Genomic DNA, 20,402 nt, shown 5'->3' with positions numbered 1-20,402 from the left:
GCAACATTATATGACAGAGTGAATTGGTAAACTGACAATTTTGCTTCAAAACAATTCTCTTTGATGGTTTCAAATAAACACACTATGGTCATTCTGGTCAACACAAATCATATTTATTCTCACTTTAAGTGAACATTTTCATAATTTATTGTCCCTTGTATAGTTTTGTTCATAGGTTTTGAAGATGAGGTGTTAAGAACCTCTACAAGTTGGAATCTGCCTAAATTAATAAAAGGAATCGTTGGGTTGACAGCAAACTGATTTTTAAATTTGAAATTCGATTCCAGAGCCATACTTTATATGCCAAATCAGAATGATTAATAATTTGATTTAATAAAAAATTTTTATTATTAAAATGCATTTATAGGATTCTTTGATTTGTCTAACTTCTACCAAGTAACAAATTAATTTGCGTCTAATAGTTTTGTTGGCCGCTACTGTCGGACACGAACACACTGCACGATTTTAGGCCCGATTTTCACTCGCCGACAGTTTTGTGGAAATCGCAGTCAAATGCCGGAAATCAGAGGCAAATTGGTGCTCATTCGTGTGAGTGACAATCGCGTTTTGTGTATTATCAAAGACGCGATCTGACAGAAGTGCCGATACATCACTGATACCCATGAGATATTTAGCATGCTAAATATTCGGACCATTTTGTGGACCATGGAATCAAAAATGTTGAGAACCACTGCCCTAACGTTACCTTTGACAAGATATTTGAAAGACTTTCTTCTCTTTTTACAAGTTTGATCATTTTTTTTAATCGTTTAGCTCTACACAATTATATGATAAGATGCATTTTATTATGTGAGATTTGTTTTTCCCACCTGCCCATAACCCTACAAAAGATACCTGTGACCCCTTTTTGGGTTGCTACCCACCAGTTGAGAATCCAATGTTGATTTTTCCCATACTTCTGTTATGTATTTTTCTCTCTTTCTGTTGATTTCTGTGATACTTCTTTTCAATATCCCTCTTTGTCTATGTTTCATTGGGCCATTTAAAAAAAAAAAAAACATTTGTTTTATGCTATCACGCCCAATTCACTAAATGATTAGTTTCATAACAACAATCACTGTTTGCAAAAATCCAGGTCAGTCTGTGCCATATTTTCACATTGGACACACACACACACACACACACACACACACAGACACACACAGACACACACACACACACACACACACACACACACACACACACACACACACACACACACACACACACACACACACACACACACACACACACACACACACACACACACACACACACACACACACACACACACACACACACACACACACACACACACAAGTAATTCCCAGACTTTGGCAGGCAAGTTTGCCCAGTTAGTTCCAGGATAGGTTGACTGGGTAAGAACATAGCACAACTCTTGTTTCCTCTCAAAAGCTTTTTTGACATACTTAACATCAAACGTGCAGGAAAATGTACCATGTAAAATCAATATAAAATATATATATACAGTATATATTCCAAAATGTTACCGCAATGTTAACTTACTGTCATAACAAAATCAATCGCAGTTGTGACCTAAAATATTAGCACATATTATTATATTATTACTAACGTGCTCTTTTATATATATATATAAAAAAAAAAAAGTCTCTTTCAATTGCCTCAAAATAGCAAAGCGTCAACAGTGCGCCTGAACACACCTCGTTTTCAGACCAGCAGCCCATGGCCGCACAAATGGGTGCAAATGCATTTGCTATTTAAACAACGTGGCGCAGGACGTGAAAATGATAACTGTGTCGGACTGAAACTAGCAAAAAAAACTTGCACTGCATTGCGCCAGGTGTAAGATAGGGCCCTCAGTGTTTTGTTTTCAAGCCTTCCTGGGTGTTTGGTGAACTGCTGATCTTCAACCGAGACGCAGCTTTCAAATGCTCCAAAAATTCAAGATGTCATACACAGATCCAAGCATGGCAGCAAGTGTGCCAGTCTATTTGTCCACGCCTGTACACTGTTTTTACTACTGTTTCGGTAATGAGCTGTCAGTTGCTGTCAGATGTTTACCTCATCCTGCGTTGACTAACACAGGTGGGTGTTTGGTAATCTTCTGCCACACACACTTTATGGCGGCCACATTTTATCTTGAGGCACGGATCTTTGGCAGGGTCCAGAGCTGAAACACATGCAAAAATAAACATATATATACATGGATAGGTATACAAACAGATAAACATATTTGTCATATTTAGCTATATGCTTCGCTAAGAATTAATTAACTAAGAATAAATTGTGCACATTGATGCACATGCTATTTGCATTATTTCAGTACCTGAGATACTAGAAATTAATTGTGTTTTGTGAACATGGCAAAATCTATAATAAACCTAATCTACATATAAAGGAGGTGTGTTTTTACTAAAAACAATTACATGACTTAAAGAGATAGTTCACCCAAAAATTAAAATTCTGTCATCATTTACTCACCCTCAAGTTGTTCTAAACCAGTATGAATTAATTTATTTCTGCTGAACATAAAATAAGATATTTTGAAGAATTTCGGTAACCAAACAGTTGATAGACCCAATTGACTTCAATAGTATGAAAGAAATACTATGGAAGTGAATGGGGTCCATCAACTGTTTGGTTACTGACATTCTTCAAAATGTCGTCTTTTGTGTTCAGCAGAATAAAGAAATTGAAAAGTCTGTCATCATTTATTTACCCTCATGGTGTTCCAATCCAAACCTATAAAACTTCATGTTCATCTTTGAAACACAACGGAAGTAGCCTGGCAAGCCAGACCTACATCAAGATGTTAGGTCTGGCAACTCCATTGGCACGGCTCAATCCGAGGGGCGGGATAAACGGTTGTCTCTCAAAATCCCTCTGCACGCAATAGGATAGCGCTACAACCAATCAGAGCAACGAAGAAGGCTAGTTGGTATATTAAACTTTTGCAGTATCCAGTCGGCAAAACTCTGAACACATCTTCATTTTTAAAAAATTACTTAAGTGCCATTCTTTGCTCTTTTCTCAAAGAAAAGCTTAAATCCAAGTCCTCCAGAGTCGCGGTCAAAGCCGATTCGAAAGACCGCTGTTCGCCAGCAGCAGCAGCCATTCTTTGTTTTCAAGTAGCAGGGAACCGTCGCAACTCTGTCGTCATTATGTTAAAGCTGCCGTCGGCAAGTCTGGCAGATTGGGTCGATTAGCCAAAATTTTGAATGTTTACAACTCTCATGCCCCTCCCCACTACCAGCGAGCACCCTCCCATCGAGGTCGTGCTCGTCAGTGCGTCACTGTGCGTGTGTACCTGATTTTCTGTGAACGCGTCCGTCTCTTCAGCATCTATCAACACCATGGACTCGGAGGTAGGCTGCCCTGGCTAATCTATCCATAGATAGCAATAACCGAGGAATTGGAAGCTTGTTAGTAGATTTTCTCTCCGCCATCACGCTTCATGCAATCTCCAGGCGAACTTCAGGCGTGGCGTGTGCATGTGATATTAACGTGCGCGAGTGAGGGGGATCTGTGGCGTGTGCACGACCTGTGATTGACAGTCAGATCTCACACAGCCCTGCGCTGATTGGACCTGATGAAGCGGGAGCGCTGGATTTTTGCAAAACAAATAACACGCTCCAGGTGGAGTTAGAAGCTCGGGTTTTTTTCTAAAACCACCTTATTTATGTTGTTCTGTCGGATTATAGTGTCGATTACACTGAATATGATCAAAAAAATGTTGCCGACGGCAGCTTTAAGCCCGCCCCGCCTACTCTATACACGATGTGATTGGCCTGACCTGAGTTAGCTTTTTCCAGCTCGAAAGTCAACGGAGAGTTGCTAGACCACACTGGCTGCAAAATAAATTTTACTGCCGCTAGGGTGCGTCTAGATTTCTAGGCTACAACGGAAGATATTTTTAATGAAATCTGAGATTTCTGTCCCTTCATTAAGAGTCCTTTGCATCTAAACTTTGACGCTTCAAAATGTTCATAAATACATTGTAAAAGTAATCCATATGAATCACGGTTTAATCCAAGTCTTCTGAAAATGAATGATCGCTTTTGATAAAGCAGATTTCATTTATATTCACAAATGAAACACTGATATACATAGAGCACATCAAATATGGTAAATGAAAGCTCAAACATGCTTGCTTGAGGTACAAGAATCAATGAGGTTTGTACTCGCGTGTTAATTCATCGCAGAGTTCAGCGCAGAACACGCGCTCATACTCGTTCTCTGTGTTCATCTAAAATGCTTTTTACAGACATATTTTCATTATGTGTTGGTAGGTAGCCAAATGCTCATGAGGGAATGCAAAGAACGAACTCTTAAGACCATGTCTCTGAAAGACAACAGCGCTGAGTTGAACAGACGACAGAGATTAATGAACAAACCTGAAACAGCCTTTTGTGTCATTTGAATTCTAACAAGTTTCTTCTTGTTAATAATGCACACCACGCTGCTTAATAAAGATACGAGCCGCTCTGAGACGCAGAAAACTTTGTTTTTACTAGTCGCTCATTCTATAAAACATTAGGAAATTGCGATTTCTATTTGATGTTGGTATATCGTGCAGCCCTAGACTAACTGTTTTTGTGTGTGTCATTCACTGAAACGCAAATTTAGCTGCAGCCAAGTGACTTTGCGTGACCCACCTTTTCCCACTCTGCGACCCCCAGTTTGAAAACCCTCAACAGTAGGGGTCAATTCTCAACTCTACAGTATGTCAATGCCTTTACAATGTCTTTTTGACACTTGAACATTTTTCAACAGATGGACCGAAATCTCTCTGGTTTAATTAAAAATGTCTTAATTTGTTTTTCGAAGATTAACTTATGGGTTCGGAATGACACGAGGATGAGCAATTATCTTTTTTGAGTCAGCTAGACTTTAAGGGTGAACTAGACTTTAAGCGCTACATTAGCACATTTAGCACCTGGTTAAGCTGGATTGGTGGTGGTTAGTAAACAATGAGCAGGTTTTTGCATTGAATTACAGCATGCAAAAGTGGCGTAACTCTTTAGTGGATTTGCCCACTGAACAGCAGATGCCCTTAACTTCTTAACTAAAACCACTTAACTCCAAAAATCAGTAGAATCAGTTGTTCTTAACAAAAATGTATCTCAGGTGCAGCATTAAAACAAAAATACATGAAAGAAACACACAGTTGCAGATATATATATAGGCTAAGTATGATCTGTCTGATTTCACTGTGTGTGTAAATAAGGATTCTATTTCTATTATAGCCTTAAAATGGGGCTGAAGCTAATGCCCTGAGATGAAAAGAAAGAAAGAGAGAGAGAGAGAGAGAGAGAAGGAAGAGTAGAAAAGGAGAGAGAGAAAGAAAAAAAGACTACTAATGCCATTAAGTGCCTTTATAGTCCTTAGAGGCATGCGCACATGCACAGAGGAAGAAAGACAATATCTCACAAACATTCTCATCCTTCACCTGCCCCTTGTCAAAGCACAAACACACACACACACACACACACAACCACACTTCGAACGCTCTCTGACCTCACATGGTAAGAGCCTTAGTCAAATCCTGCACAGGCTTTAGGGCTTATCCAATCCCAATCTCCTCAGCACACTCTGAGTCCATTGTCCGTGGGTGGGTGTGTGAGTTTGTGTGTGTGTGTGTGTGTGTGTGTGTGTGTGTGTGTGTGTGACAAAATGTGTGATTGATTTGTGCATCATCATGTCTGAGTATGATCAGAATCAGTTTTAAATTGCTCTACTTGCTCTTTTTGCTCAATGCTCTATCAATAGTCATTTGCATAAATATCAAACTCGTGATGAATATTCAAGGGGCTTCTAATGACTTTCGAATATGCATAATCTCGTAAGATTTACTGCACACTGAGAGCTTTATGTGATAGAGAGTCTTAAAAAGCAGTTTTCTCATTTTCTCAGACGGATGTAGCGTGATGATATGGGTATTAGGCCACAGCATGTGACTGTGAATTCACACAACATATATGCCTGATTAACATCCACTCAACATATGGCTCAAAGGAGAAGAGATACAGATCTTCCCATTTCCAATGACCTCAATAAAATGAGTAGCTTATAACATAAAAAATGTTCATCATTAAGGCAATTCTTCTGCCATTTCTACTAATAAAAAAACTGTAAAAAAGAAAAAAGAAAAAGTTGTGATGTTGAGATTTCATGGCTTATTATGTTCTTACTGCCTATAAGCACAAATCTCATACATAAAGTATCCCTATCCCACTGGACAGTTGAATCTTTTATACAGATTATTTGACAGACGTTTATGTTATTTCTGAAATGAAAGTTTAAAAATATTTAATTAAAGAGCCGTCTACCTTAGCACAAAAAAAAAAGAAGCTACCTTAGCTTTTTTTTTTTTGTGGAAAATAATATATGGAAAGCATATTCATTTCAGAAGTCACATATGCCCATTCTGGGTCTGTAAGATTTAAAAAATATATTTTTGAAAGAAGTCTATCATGCTTACAAGGGCAGGGCTATGCGCGTGTATTTGATAAAAAAAATTGTATTTTGAATTAATATTACAATTTTAAATAATTTTACTATTCTAATATATTTTAATATGTACAATGTTGTCATATATTCCAGTAATGGAAAAGCCGAACTTTCAGCAGCCATTAAGATTTTAATACTGTGCAATCTTTTCATTCTATCTCCTAACCCTAAAACTAACCCTTACAGAAAGCATTTAGCGTTTTTTACATTTTCAAAAAAACATTTGGTACACATATAGTTATGAACTGGTTTCCTCACGTGAGGACCGAAATTTTGTCCCCACAATGTACTTTTTTTTTTTTAGGTTTTACTATCGAAGGGAATACCTGGACCACACATACACACAAATAAAATAACCTTGTTACTCCAATAACTGCTTAGAAATAGCGCGGGTTTTGGTGATGCTTTCAAATTAGTAATTGCATTTTAGGCTGCTTAATCAGTGATGTTAGAAAGAAGTTGTGCACACAAGCGTTTTTAAGACCAAAAACTTATCTTGAGATAAACAAAGTGCAATAACTGACTTTGGACTTTTGCATTTTTGAAAATGTATTAATAATGAACACTCCCTAATCCTTCACTGTTTAAACAGATAGTCACGCTTTAAACTCACGCCATTGGTTAAGCAGTTGTTGCTGAGTCTGGCTGGTCAGGAGAAAGAATTTTACTAAAAAAATTAAAAATGACACACTTTAGCTTTAGAGTTTTCTTTGATTTTAAACTCTGAACACATGAAAAACACAATGATGTTGCTATTTTTGGTTGACAGTCCTACCTTGATCGAATGGTTTTCCTGGGCTCCATGTTCCTGGTTCCTAAAACAGAAGTTGATCAACAGAATTAATGAACAGTCTGCATTTGTTTTCTTTTCTGAAATTCTATATGTTATTGTACATAAAGTAATCTTTTCTCTCTGAACTATGCAAGTACATATTTTTATATTGCCTTGCTTGTAGTTACACATTCAGCTTAACATGTACTTACAAGCAGTTACATTGCATATTATCATGCAACTACAACATAAACTTGGAAGGATTTCCTTGCAGACAAACAGGCAGATTAGCAAGACTCTGTTTCAATGGAAAAACAAAGGCACAATCATACAAACCTCCACCTCCTGATTGTAGAGGAAGCATTGTGGAGAAAACAAATAAACATTAGACAGAACATTAAACACAGATCACTTCAACAAAACAACACAAAATGGATGCCATAAACAACAGAATATGCCATAAACACAGAAATAATAATGAAATGCATATGTATGACTTGGCATTGTGCCTGTTTATACTGTACTGTTTGTTGCCTGTCACATTCAGTAATTGGTCTGCACTTGTATTCATGCTTAATTAAGTTAATATGTCACTTTCCACCATAGGTACACTGAAGACTGATAGCACCAAATGGTTACACACACACACACAAAGAAATGGATATGACATGGCAACTGTCTGGTCCTTTTGCAATCAAACATTTTTGATGACTGCCATATCTCTCTCCTTCCTCTAAGTGTGTGTTTGCGTGTGTGGCATGCAAATGCATCTTGGGATAAACAACACCACATGAAATCCATTACGGCGTCTCCGTTGGTCATTCATAATATCTTTTCCCTTCTTTCCCGCTCACAAAGAACTTTATATATCTCAGCCTCACTGTGTGTAAACACTTTTTTGTTCTTTTTCCTCTTGTTTGTGCTTCTATTTCCTCTTGTTTGTGCTTCTATTTCAGAAGCTAAATACAGTTGTCACCCAATCTACACCTAGATCTCTCTTGATTTTGTGCAGTTGTTTTTCTGTCTGTCTTTCATTTTATACAGATATTATATTCTTCTAAGACCTACATAGAGAATGTGAGGGAGAACAGGATAGAAATAGAATAGCCTCCATTATGCTGCAAGCATCCTTTATATGAAAGTCATGTGATAGCATGACTGTGTGAAAGAATGGGTCAGCTGCAGTCCTCTCTTTTCTTGCTTGTACTGCTGATGCTTTAAACACGAACATTCACATACTTTCACCAGAAAGGAAAGTGACGCAAAATGTACAAATTTAAGAACGCAATCTAAGATTTTTTTTTTTTTTGCTTGTTCAATGTAGACATTGGAAATTATTCAAAATGTATTTTAAATAAATAATGGCATCTGTCCATGTTGTTTATATAATTCAGTACTAAATAAAAAGTATTATTTCATTTTGTATGGCAGCAAAAAAAAGCACAAAAAAAAGCCCCAAAAATATATGTAGTAATATAGTAATTTTAATAAAGTAATATATTACTAAAATATTAGGTCATATTTCTGATACTGTGTTGAAGTAGAGTTTGATTCCTGCTCAGTTCTAATTAATCCTCGCCTTTATGAAATAAATTCAATTAAATGAGGCAATTACATGAATTCAACTCACCAAGAATTTAAGTGCAAACAATTTAAATTTTATATATTTATTTAAAGGTATACTTAACGCTCCGTAGGAAACCGTATACTGACTTCCAAGTAAATATTTATCGGATATAATCCTGAATTGAACAGCATTTCAACTGTTTACATGTTAATGTTTACATTTTTCCTGGCCTGGGTAAGTGTTTCATTCCCTTCTGGTGAATGTATGTGAATTGTGTGTGTGTGTGTGTGTGTGTTTGTGTGTGTGCGCGATGCATGCTCCATTAAGCCATCGAGCCTTTCTACAGCTCTGATATTGAGAGTAATCTGTGCTCCTCCATTGTCTGCTGCTTCACATCTCTCACGATCAAGAGCAGGAACAGCCTCCAAACCATACTAAACATCTGCTCTGAAATCACTGGAGTGGGTTTACGAAGTCTAGACGCTATGAAGAGCAGACCAGGAGAAGAGGCCCATTAAAGATGATAGCTTTGAGCGGTTACTATAGATGCCCTTATAACACCACCAGACTACTACTTAGCTGCTAACAATTTAACTATTTAGGCAAGATTCAGACTGCAAATATTATTACTGTCTGCTGTTTATAGCGTGATAGTTATAACAATTTATAAATTTTATTCAGATTATGTATACTATGTTGTATTGTACATATAATATATTTTGTTGAATATTTATATGTTGTTATTCCACTTACATTATTGTATACTTCCCATATCACATTTCATTGTGCATTACAACACAGTATATTTTGTAAGATATTTTATTTCTATAATTTAGTCTCAGAAGACTGAGGATGTTATTTAATCCCAATACAACCATGTTAACTGCATTCCATTACAGTTTTTTTTTTTAAGTGGGCATTATTTACTGATTATCTGATTTTAAAATAATAACTTTATGAAAAATGATAACCTTAATTGTACTGAATGTACAATTTTGTACATTCACTTTGTACAACACTTGTATCATTGTTTTAATAATTTTTTGTAGTGCTTTAAAGTACAATACTTATTTTGATGTGTTGACATATTACATATGTACTTGTACTTTATTATCAGTTTAACTGTGTGTTATTCAATATTACAGTTGCAAGTTAATATATTTTAAATGTCCTAAACTGCAACTTCATCATAATTACAAATGTGTAATTACACATATATTTAACTGCATGACACACAAGTCAATAGAAATGACGTTAAAGATAACTGAGTTTACCATATAAATGCTTGTTAGTATATTCAGCAGTACACATTAACCATATTTCAAAGAAATATGAAATTAAATATAAAGATGTGCTTAAATCCTAGTTAAGAGCATAAAAAGCATTCTAAAGTTCAGCTAATTTAATTTAATATAAATTTAAAACAATACATTTTCATGCAATTAAGTGTCTGAAAACATTACATTCAGTTCTTTTATTTACTTTTTTTTTTTAAGTACATTATTTCCGAAATAAATACTCTTTTTAAAAGTATGCTAAAGTGTAGTTCTTCTCACAAGGAAAGAAATGTAAGCTAATACTATCATGACTGAAATATATAAGCAGCACATTTTAAATAACAATTAGCAGTTGGTACTGGAAGATTTTAAAGTAACACTCCCATCTCAGCTTATTGAATTCCCATTCAATCTTCTGTATTTACCTGTAACCCAGAGTCTGTTTGCCGGATCTTCCCTGTGCCAAAACTAAATTGCTTTTCGGGGATTTATAAAGTCACGTTATATTTTATTGTAAGTGCATCTAAATCTATAGTGAATAATTATAGTGTGCAATACTGATCATTGGGTTCATTTAAATATACTCGCTGCCAACACAGTTCCAATGCTTCAAACACACATACACAAACAGATCACCATAGTCTGAGCACAATAAATCATGTTTAGTTCCACTATCACTGTAAGGGCCTTTCTCCGCATACAGAGGGATTTCCTTGGGTATTATCAGAAGGCTTTCAAGCATATGTTAAATGAATAACTAATAAAGAAACAGCACAACAACATTAATCTGTTAATACTAAGAGACGTACAACGCATATTGAGCATATTTCAATATTTAGCATATTGAGGAGCAGGGCTGTGTGTGTGTGTGTGTGTGAGGGCGGCCAGCATGACATCAAGGCGGCTGTTCTCTCATGCAGAAAGTGCCGGAAGCGTCTCACCCTTCTGACATCATTCATTCTTTATGACTCTCGGCCCCCCGCCCCCCGCTCTCTGTCCAGTCTTTAACCACATACGCATTCACAAGGGAACCACAAACAGGCACATGCAACCATACAGAGGCAGCAGAAGCTACATACAATCAGAACAGAATCAGTCCATGCCACTCTAACACCAGATGCTATGCGTGATGTGAGCGATAAAAGCAAACTCTTCAGGGGCTTTCAAGCTGACAGCAATTTACAGTGACAAAGCGGCCTGAAGTCATTAATGTTTAAAGAGAGTCGACGATTTCCGGCAAGATGAGTGACAGCGACTGTTGCCAATGCTTTATGCAAATGAGAAACGATTTGAGCGACTCCCATTGGGGCTGCAGACTGTGATCACTGCTTAGTTGAAGCTAATTTGAAATTGTAGCTTTATGTTTAGTCAGCTATTAATTAGTGTAATATTTTAGACTATAGTTAAGCTCCTCATTTGAAAAAGTTGTATAACCACAAGCTACTGTGGTTTTCAACCAGTGGGTCGGGACTCGGGACCCACTGGGGGTCTTAGCACACTTCCAAGGAGGCCGCAAGTTGGTTTAAATGTATTAATAAATATATAAAATACACTAAAACAGCTAAAAAACAAGATGTAAATTATGTAATATTTCTTATTTTAATTTGTTGCCTCAAAAACTGCCTTTTTCATTTAAGAATGAAGGTTAACGCGGTCTTGAAAAACCTGTAAATATGCTAACATTTTTAAAGTGTGAAAACTCTATAATGAGTATACGTTTTTTTTCCTAGTTATTTCAAGCACTAAAATATTTGATTGTGTAGAAATAATAGAAAATTACTATAAAAATGTCATGTATTCATGTTTTTATGATTTCTATCTATCTACAGGTCTCTATCTATCAACATGTATCTAGCATCTTTTGTTATAGTTAGTCACTGCAAAGCTACTATTTTAAAAATGACTCTAATGCCACAAAAAATTTAGCTAATATATTATTATACCTGCAATCAATGTCATAGATTGAATCAGTGTGAACAGCATTACATTTTAAATCTGATAATTTTGTCCTGCTTTGTTGGGCTGCATAACCCCGCCCACCATAACATCTCATTGGTGCAAAATTACTCCACATAACTTTATATTAAACATCAAATATCTTCTGACTGGCTGTAATTGTGTCATGCCACACAGCAGCTTTAGCTTGCAAAGCAAGTTAAGTTCAGTTAGCTTCATGATTAGTATCAGCTGTGTTAGATTTTGTTGAGGGAGAATGAATGTACAGTATTAACATCACTCAGACACAAGTTTGCCTGTGTTTGTGTGTCCACATTGATTGTCCTAAGGGCTATTTTCATAAACATGGCATAATTCCTCCTCTCTCTCTTTCTCCATTAGCTCAAGGCCTGGAGCAGAGTGCCAACCTCCATTCCATTAAGAGGACAAAGAAAAGAGGGTGAATGAGAGAACAGAGCGATATGCACAGAAAACGCTGCAAGGATGAAAGGGAGAAATAAAGAGATACAGTTCAGAGTACATGTATTAGTTATCTTCAATTAATCTATATTTTTTGACACGATCTCTCCATATGTTAGTACAGGAGTTTATGAAACCATAGTGGAATTCAGAGTTAGGAACACCACCGAATGGATGAACAATGCACAAAAAACAAATGTCCAAAAACCAAACACGGTCATTTGACCTTGTAATATCTGTAAATTACATTTTCATTCTCTGTGATATTGTATTGTCATTTCGCAATAATATTGGTAATGTCTTTGTGGGGAAGATCTAATAGTGATTTCCCAGGGGGACGTTTTTATTGCACCATTCAAAATTGATCAACAGTCCTGCAAATGAATAAATAGGAGTATTTCTTACTTTAAAGCAGTGGTTCTCAGCCTTTTTGACTACAATACTCAAAGCACTCCCACCCATTAACCAGGATTCATTTTTTGTGATTTGAGACATTTCAGAAATTGTATGTTCATCAATAAGAACAATAGTTTGAGATTATTACTAAATTATTGTAATATATTAGTAAATATAACATCTCACCATTATGTTGTTTCAAACTTGTTTGAAGATATTTTTCCAATGGTACATAAAATGTTTTTGGTAAATTGTAGTGCTTGACAGATGCGGTCACTATGAGTGTTGTACGGAAATGTGTAAAGATTCTTCGAAGATTTTATGTTCCACATATAAAAATATCGTTTTTTAGTAAATTATTCCTTTCTGTGTTTGAGGTCACAAGTTCAAATCTTGGTTTACTGGAAATGTTATTGATAAACGTTGTCGGTATAGGTATATCAGTAACTGTGGCTTTTATTTTGGTATTTCTAACTAAGTTAACATGCAACCAAATCCATTAGTGCTCGCCTCAATCGGTCTGACTGAGCTCGATCAGAATGAAATTTCAATCAGATTGGATGGGGTGGTGTAGACCTGAAATAATCTGATCATTAGGAATAAATACCTTGCATGTGCAGAGTCGTATGTGTATGTTTTACGTCTTACAAATGGGCATATGTTTTGTTTTTTTACAACTTACAAACTGGCCAGTGGTAGCCTGGCTAACATCAGACCTCTTTCTCATTGAGACGTGGTCTGGGAACCACATGTTCATTTTCTCGTATTTGAGGCGTGGTTTACGAATGCCCAGAGCCGTTTATTGGACGCTACAAATGTCTATCAAATGCGCCTGTACGTAGCTCATAGACAATCGTTTCTATTATACCAGATGACGTATGTAGAGTGACAGAAATTCGACGAGGAAGAAGACGAAATAAACTTGCGTTCTAAACTACTTAGAACACTATCTAAGGCTGCATCGAAAGGTAACTTCGCGTTTGATGCCATGTTAGATCCATAGATATAAACAAACTGCTTCGGTGTGTCGCATAGACGTCGTCATCATCTTGCTGCTCCCTCCCCGTTCTGTGATTGGTTCCCTTTTTGAGGGGAAAATCTAGTCCATGGTATCCAGGCTGCCTAGCAGCATGAAAAAAATCGCGCTGCGCTCAAGGCAGCATGGGGAAACCCAGGCTAGGCCACTGGTTGAAAACGGAATATATACTAAATATTGCTTTAAAAAAAAAGTATCTTCTGACATAAAGTACAGTATCAGCTTTCTTTTTATATATATCAAAAATTACAATTATACTCACGGTAGCTCTGCTGACATTATCGTGGTGGATTTATCCGCTTCTGAACGCGGAATACATGTTATGCAATATGCACATGTAAATGAATATGTCAATCAGACTTTAAAGTTGAGGGTTAAAGGGATACTCCACTTTTTTTGGATATAGGCTAATTTTACAACTCCCCCAGAGTTAAACAGTTGAGTTTTACCATTTTCGAATCCATTCAACCGATCTCCGGGTCTGGCGGTACCACTTTTAGCATAGTTTAGAATAGATCATTGAATCGGATAGGACCATTAGCATCTCTCTCAAAAAAATGACCAAATAGTTTCAATATTTTTCCTATTTAAAACTTGACTCTTCTGTAGTTACATCGTGTACTAAGACCGACGGAAAATGTAAAGTTGCGATTTTCTAGGCTGATATGGCTAGGAACTATACTTTCATTCCTGCGTAATAATCAAGAAACTTTGCTGCCGTACCGTGGGTCCAGCAGGCGTAATGATATGACACAGCGCCTGAAAATAGGTCTAATAGGTTAGACAAACTTAGTCCCGGTCACGTTGGAAGGTACCGAGCTGGGGACTATTTTCAGGCGCTGCGTCATATCATTACGCCTGCTGGACCCACGGTACGGCAGCAAAGTTTCTTGATTATTACGCAGGAATGAGAGTATAGTTCCTAGCCATATCAGCCTAGAAAATCGCAACTTTTCATTTTCCGTCGGTCTTAGTACACAATGTAACTACAGAAGAGTCAAGTTTTAAATAGGAAAAATATCGAAACTCTTTGGTCATTTTTTTGAGAGAGATGCTAATGGTCCTGTCCGATTCAATGATCTATGCTAAGCTATGCTAAAAGTGGTACCGCCAGACCCGGAGTTCGGCTGAATGGATTCGAAAACGGTAAGACTCAACTGTTTAACTCTGGGGGAGTTGTAAAGGGGCGCTTGTCTGAAGTTTAAAATCATTGTTTACCCGTAAGCCAATCACATAACGTTTGGTTATGACGTGTGTTATGCGCTGGCTCAGCCGCATCAAACGTCCACTGTAAACACATGTATGATGCGAAAACAAAACCATCGAGCGAAATACCAGAGTGAACATGGCTGTGAACGACTTTTGCAGATTATGTGAAGTAAATCTACGCATCCACGGTACAATCAGCGTCTACGTCCCGGCTCTCAGCCCGCCCTCCGTTCGTTGATTGGCAGGCTGTTTTGAGGCCGGAGGAAAACTGGGAGATAGGTCGCTATCTCAGACTGAGTACAGAAGCGAACTGAAATTGAGTGGAAGTACGAAGTCTGACGTAAGTCAAGCTAAATATTTAGGGTTAATATAAGCAGAACTTTCAGAATCTGAAATCAGATTGGATACGTTCAGATTGACGAAAATTAGTGCATGTAAACATATGAAACATGCCATTTTTCTATCACACTGCAGTTACACACTGCAGCTTTTCCTTTTTGTGAGATCCAGTCCTTCCTGTCTCTATGGTAGTTCCCAGATCTGTCCTTTATACCGAAGTCAAACACATAATTGTAGATTGTCTGTGTTTCTCATTCAAGCCTCTCACAAAGTCATAAAATTCTCCATACTCTTTTCTTACCTCCTCTGGCAGCATTAGCCTGAAGTTGATAGAGCGTTAAAAATGTCACTAAAGCAGAGCTGACAGTGAAGTCAAGAGTGAGTGTGTGTGTGTGTATGCGCGCGGGAGAGACAGAAGATGTTTGACACTGCAGGGGGATCACTGATGGCCATTTTCAGCCTGTCAATCTCACAAAGCCACACACATACACACACTTCACCAAACAAAAGCTTGACAGCCTGTGCTTCCAGTACATGTGCAGTGTCTCAAAGCTTAAATGTGATTGGGGGTCTGTGATTTTAGGGCTCAGAGTCTTTCAGTAATTGCTTTGCTGTAAGGGTCAGTTGATTATGGGAAAAAAATCTTGTGGAAGCCGTGTTTGCTGAACAACTAATCTGCATAAATCACTTTCTCTTTACTGATGGCCTGAAGTGTCACATGGAGAGTCTAAGTAATCTTTGATGTGAAGCTGGAAAGAAAGAAGCAAGAGAGGGCGATTGAGAGTGAGTTTTCAGTATGGGTACCGAGTGCCAGTGTGCATGGACTGTAAAATAAAAAAGGGAATTACGTTTTATCCAGCATATGTGACTTTTTGTGTCGAAGATTAAGAAATGTGAATTAAATTGACTTGTCAGTATAACACAAAAATCCCCGTAAACTTGTCTTAAGAGTTACATGAATAAAAAGTTTAATATTGAGCAATACTGCAGATTTGTAAAGGGTTTGCAAGCGCCCAGCATGCATTGCAGCATGAATTAGTTACATGGTTTCTGTTATAGGATTATTTTTTAAATGTTTCTTGACTTAATGCTGTTGTTAATAAGATTTTAATTGTTTGAAAGAAAGTAGTATCATGGGAATCTCAGTTATTAAAATGCATCATGTTTCCTTCATTGTTTTCCTTTTCTTAATGATGTTTTGTTAAAGTGTGTCTGTGTGGCCTTGATGTTCTTGATATTGAGATACTCACGCACTTAATTTCATTGGTGTTATTGATTCCGCTAGTTTAAAGGTGTTTGTTTTACTCGTGTTCCCATTAGGTAGCTACATCTAAATATTTGGCTGAAATGAGAGTGTGTGTAAGAGAGAGAGATTGCATTATCAGGTAGAGAAACAGTTCTAAGTTGTCATGCCCTGTGTGGGAGACCTATGCCACCCATGTGACTTTCTTAACTACATCCCTTACATAAACATCATTACCACAAATAGACACACATGCAGGAGGAAATGGAAGTCCTCTGGTCCAGATGATATCATTACACTGAGTGTAGACTGTCAATTAACATCCTGTTTATAAAGGACCTTGTTATTTACCTCGACACATCTTGATTGTTGTTTTGACGTTGATGTGAATTCAGGCAAGCTACAAGGGCTTCCAAGAGCTGTCACTTTTGGTTTGCCAGTAACTGTATACAGGTTTAAAATATATATATAAAAAAAATTATTGTTCTATGCGTCTCTATTTTTGAGTTTTTTTTTTCATGTTTTAATGACTTTGTGCTAACAATATCACAGTGATTTAGTGAAGATTCTTCGGGGAGAAAAAAATGTCTACAACAGCCATGGCTACCTAAGGTCAGAGGAGATTTTCTTGGTCTAACACAATGTTTCCCAGTCTGTTTTGTCTTATGTTTTAATCGACACTAAACCAGAAATTAGTTCCATCTAGGCTACATCCTATTACACTGAATATCATTTAGTTGTTTACACTAATTGTTAGGCCCGGACCGGTCATTTAATTTAATTAGCCAAGCGACATTTAAAGAAAGAGCAGATTTTCTTGTTCTAGGGTGTTCTAACAAGTGTGCAAGGAGAGAGAGAAAAAAAAAAAAAGGAAAAGCGGCGCCAAGTGATTACAGAACGCTTTGAGTGGGGAGCGGAAATCACATATGGCTTTCAGTCTGCAAAAGCTTGATGCTTTTGCCTTCTTTTGGAACTATTTTTGTTGAGAAAAACATACAAGCTAACCATCCTATTTAAAAAAAAAAAAATGTTGCCTGGAAGGCTACTCAATATCAACTTCTTGTTTTTTAGTGGTTGTATAAAATCAGTATCACAATCATGAGTGGTTCTGAGTTTTAATAATAATAAAAGAGTTGACAGTCCTAATATTTATAACATTTTAAATAAGAAATAATTGTATAGGTTTAACAAAGCAATATCTTCCCTAGTACACTACCCACTGAAACCAGGTTAAGCTCTCCTTGGGGTACTTGTACCCAGGTTAAAAAACACTACACTAACACATGCACGCACGCGCACACGCATCAAGCACCGCAACATCCGCAGGTGAAAGAAGACTTGTTATTGTTTGTAAGATACTCTCATTTTTGCTCTGTGTATTACAAGTGCTCAGCCGAATAGACACGAAGTTAATATAGTTCAGATCTCATCTTAAGTGTATTAGCCAGTGGATGGTTAAAATAGCCGTACCAAAGCCCACTTAACGGCGCAGAAGTGACGCACTGAGTCTAATTGATTGGTGGCTGTGTTCCGTAAAATACAGTATTAATACCACACGGAGCACTAAATACGGATTTGCGAAAGGCGAATTATGAAATGTCATGCGGCTTATTCCAAAACATTTAGCATCTTTCAGTAAAAATACATTACACACGCACTCAAAACACAGTCCCAAATAGCATGCTGTGTCTCAAAACCGAGTGAGCTGCCTACCTAGTCAGCATGGATTCAAACGCGCTTATGATATCCAAAAATGCCGTCTATGTAGGCAGGTCACTAGACTTAGCAAATGAGCCACTATTAGGAAGCAGAGCAGCACTCACATCTCTGAATTTGTCCCATCTCCCGGTCAACCATTTGTCGTCCAAAAAATTGCCGTTGTCGTTGCGGGCAGAAGCCCCGGCGATCAGCAGCGCGCACACACCGACCAGCACAAGCATCTGCATCGAGATAGATAAAGCTATAAACACACTACACTCGGATAAACACAACGACAGAAAAATACCGAATAACCGCTGCAATAATCCCTTATGCGTCACCTTCAAGAGGAGAATGTGTGCGCTGTCATTGACTGAAGATCTCCGTGACGAGACTCAACTGATCTTCCCCAATCTCTCTCTCTCTCTCTCTCTCTCTCTCTCTCTCTCTCTCAAGCGTATGCTCGTGAAGGCGGACGTGGGCGCGCGCTATCTTTTATTATTTTTTGTATGCGTAGCCTGCATATGAATTATAACTATTACATATTAAATGTATTTAATAAATAAGTAAATAAATAATAAATATTCAACTTAAGTTAGCGCATGAAACTTTAATTGAACACAATTCCTCTGTTTTGTGGGGCTAGTTGTTGAGTGCAGAGGTGACTAACTCATGTCCAAATATCAAACTTGATTGTGGGACGAAAGTAAATGCAGCAAATTCAAAAATATTATATAATTTGTCAAATATATATAAATATATATATATATATATATATATATATATATATATATATATATATATATATATATATATAAATATATATATATATATATATATATATATATATATAATTCCCCTGTTCCTATGTATAGCCTACCTTATAAGTCAAGTCACATTATTTATAGCGCTTTTTACAATACAGATTGTTTCAAAGCATCTTTACAGTGATAGCTAATAGGAAAATAATGCAACTAAGTTTGTTTCAGCTGTACAACAGATCTAGAAGGAAATATTGTCATATTCCAGCTTAAGTAAATTCAGAGATGGTTCATTTCTGTTGTAAAAACATTATTAATTTAGTTCATTTATCTATATAGCCGCTCTGGAGAAAACTGATGTTATTGTCCAGCTCAGTTCAGTTCTCATATAATGGTACCAATGCAGGCAGATCAATAATATTGTTGAATATCAGAATCAGAAATCAGAATCAGAAAGAGCTTTATTGCCAAGTGTGCTTGCACCCACAAGGAATTTTTCTTGGTACTGAAGCTTCCAGTGCACATATACAAATACAAATACAACAAGAAACATAGTAATACAAATTCTAAGAATAAAATATATAAAAAAATAAAATAAAATAAAATAGTATAAAAAGTAAAAAAAAGGGGTCACAGTTGGGTTTAGTCTGAATAAACATTTACAGATTATGAACATATTTACAGTATTTTGAGAAGTATGAATAATATAAATATAAATATCACCTGAGTTAGAGAATATTACACTAGACAGTGGGAGTCTCGTGCATGTTACAGATTATGAACATATTTACAGTATTTTGAGTAGCATGAATAATATAAATATAAATATCACCTGAGTTAAGAGAATATTGCACTAGACAGTGGGAGTATTGCACTTGCAGGCATATGCCTTGGGGGGCATGTTAAGTGTTCAGAAGGGAAATGGCCTGTGGAAAGAAACTGTTCCTGTGCCTGGATGTTCTTGTGGCCAGTGATCTGTGTCGCCGTCCTGACGGTAACAGTTCAAACAGGGGGTGTCCAGGGTGAGTGGAGTCTGTGATGATTTTACCTGCTCTCTTCCTCACTCTGGAAGAGTACAGGTCCTGGAGGGTTGGCAGGGGGGCACCAATAATCCTCTCTGCTGTCCGGACTGTCCGTTGTAGTCTCCTGATGTCCGATTTGGTAGCTGAACCAAACCAGACAGTGATGGAAGTGCTT

At 37.0% G+C, this 20,402-nt stretch overlaps 1 protein-coding gene across 3 annotated transcripts in view; it reads right to left on the bottom strand.

The window, feature by feature from the left end:
- The window catches only part of spock3 (SPARC (osteonectin), cwcv and kazal like domains proteoglycan 3), a gene marked incomplete at its 5' end in the record, with an annotated part of 33,645 nt that extends 14,728 nt beyond the window's left edge, over window positions 1-18,917 (bottom strand). Inside the window, 5 exons of one of the 3 annotated variants that reach the window (XM_082164684.1) lie at window positions 2,044-2,152; window positions 7,106-7,159; window positions 7,268-7,307; window positions 18,570-18,686; window positions 18,786-18,917. In XM_082164684.1, the coding sequence (XP_082020810.1) occupies window positions 2,044-2,152; window positions 7,106-7,159; window positions 7,268-7,307; window positions 18,570-18,686 (320 nt within the window). Of the gene's footprint in view, window positions 1-2,043; window positions 2,153-7,105; window positions 7,160-7,267; window positions 7,308-18,569; window positions 18,693-18,785 lie in introns of those variants that run through there. The other 2 variants (XM_082164683.1, XM_082164685.1) reach the window with 2 other exon arrangements.
- Window positions 18,918-20,402: the final 1,485 nt, after the last annotated feature.

This window comes from Leuciscus leuciscus, assembly GCF_965113295.1.
Source record: "Leuciscus leuciscus genome assembly, chromosome: 3".
Lineage (NCBI taxonomy): Eukaryota > Metazoa > Chordata > Actinopteri > Cypriniformes > Leuciscidae > Leuciscus > Leuciscus leuciscus.
The sequence above is the reverse complement of the archived record's forward strand: the minus strand, read 5'-3'. Positions and strand labels throughout refer to the sequence as shown.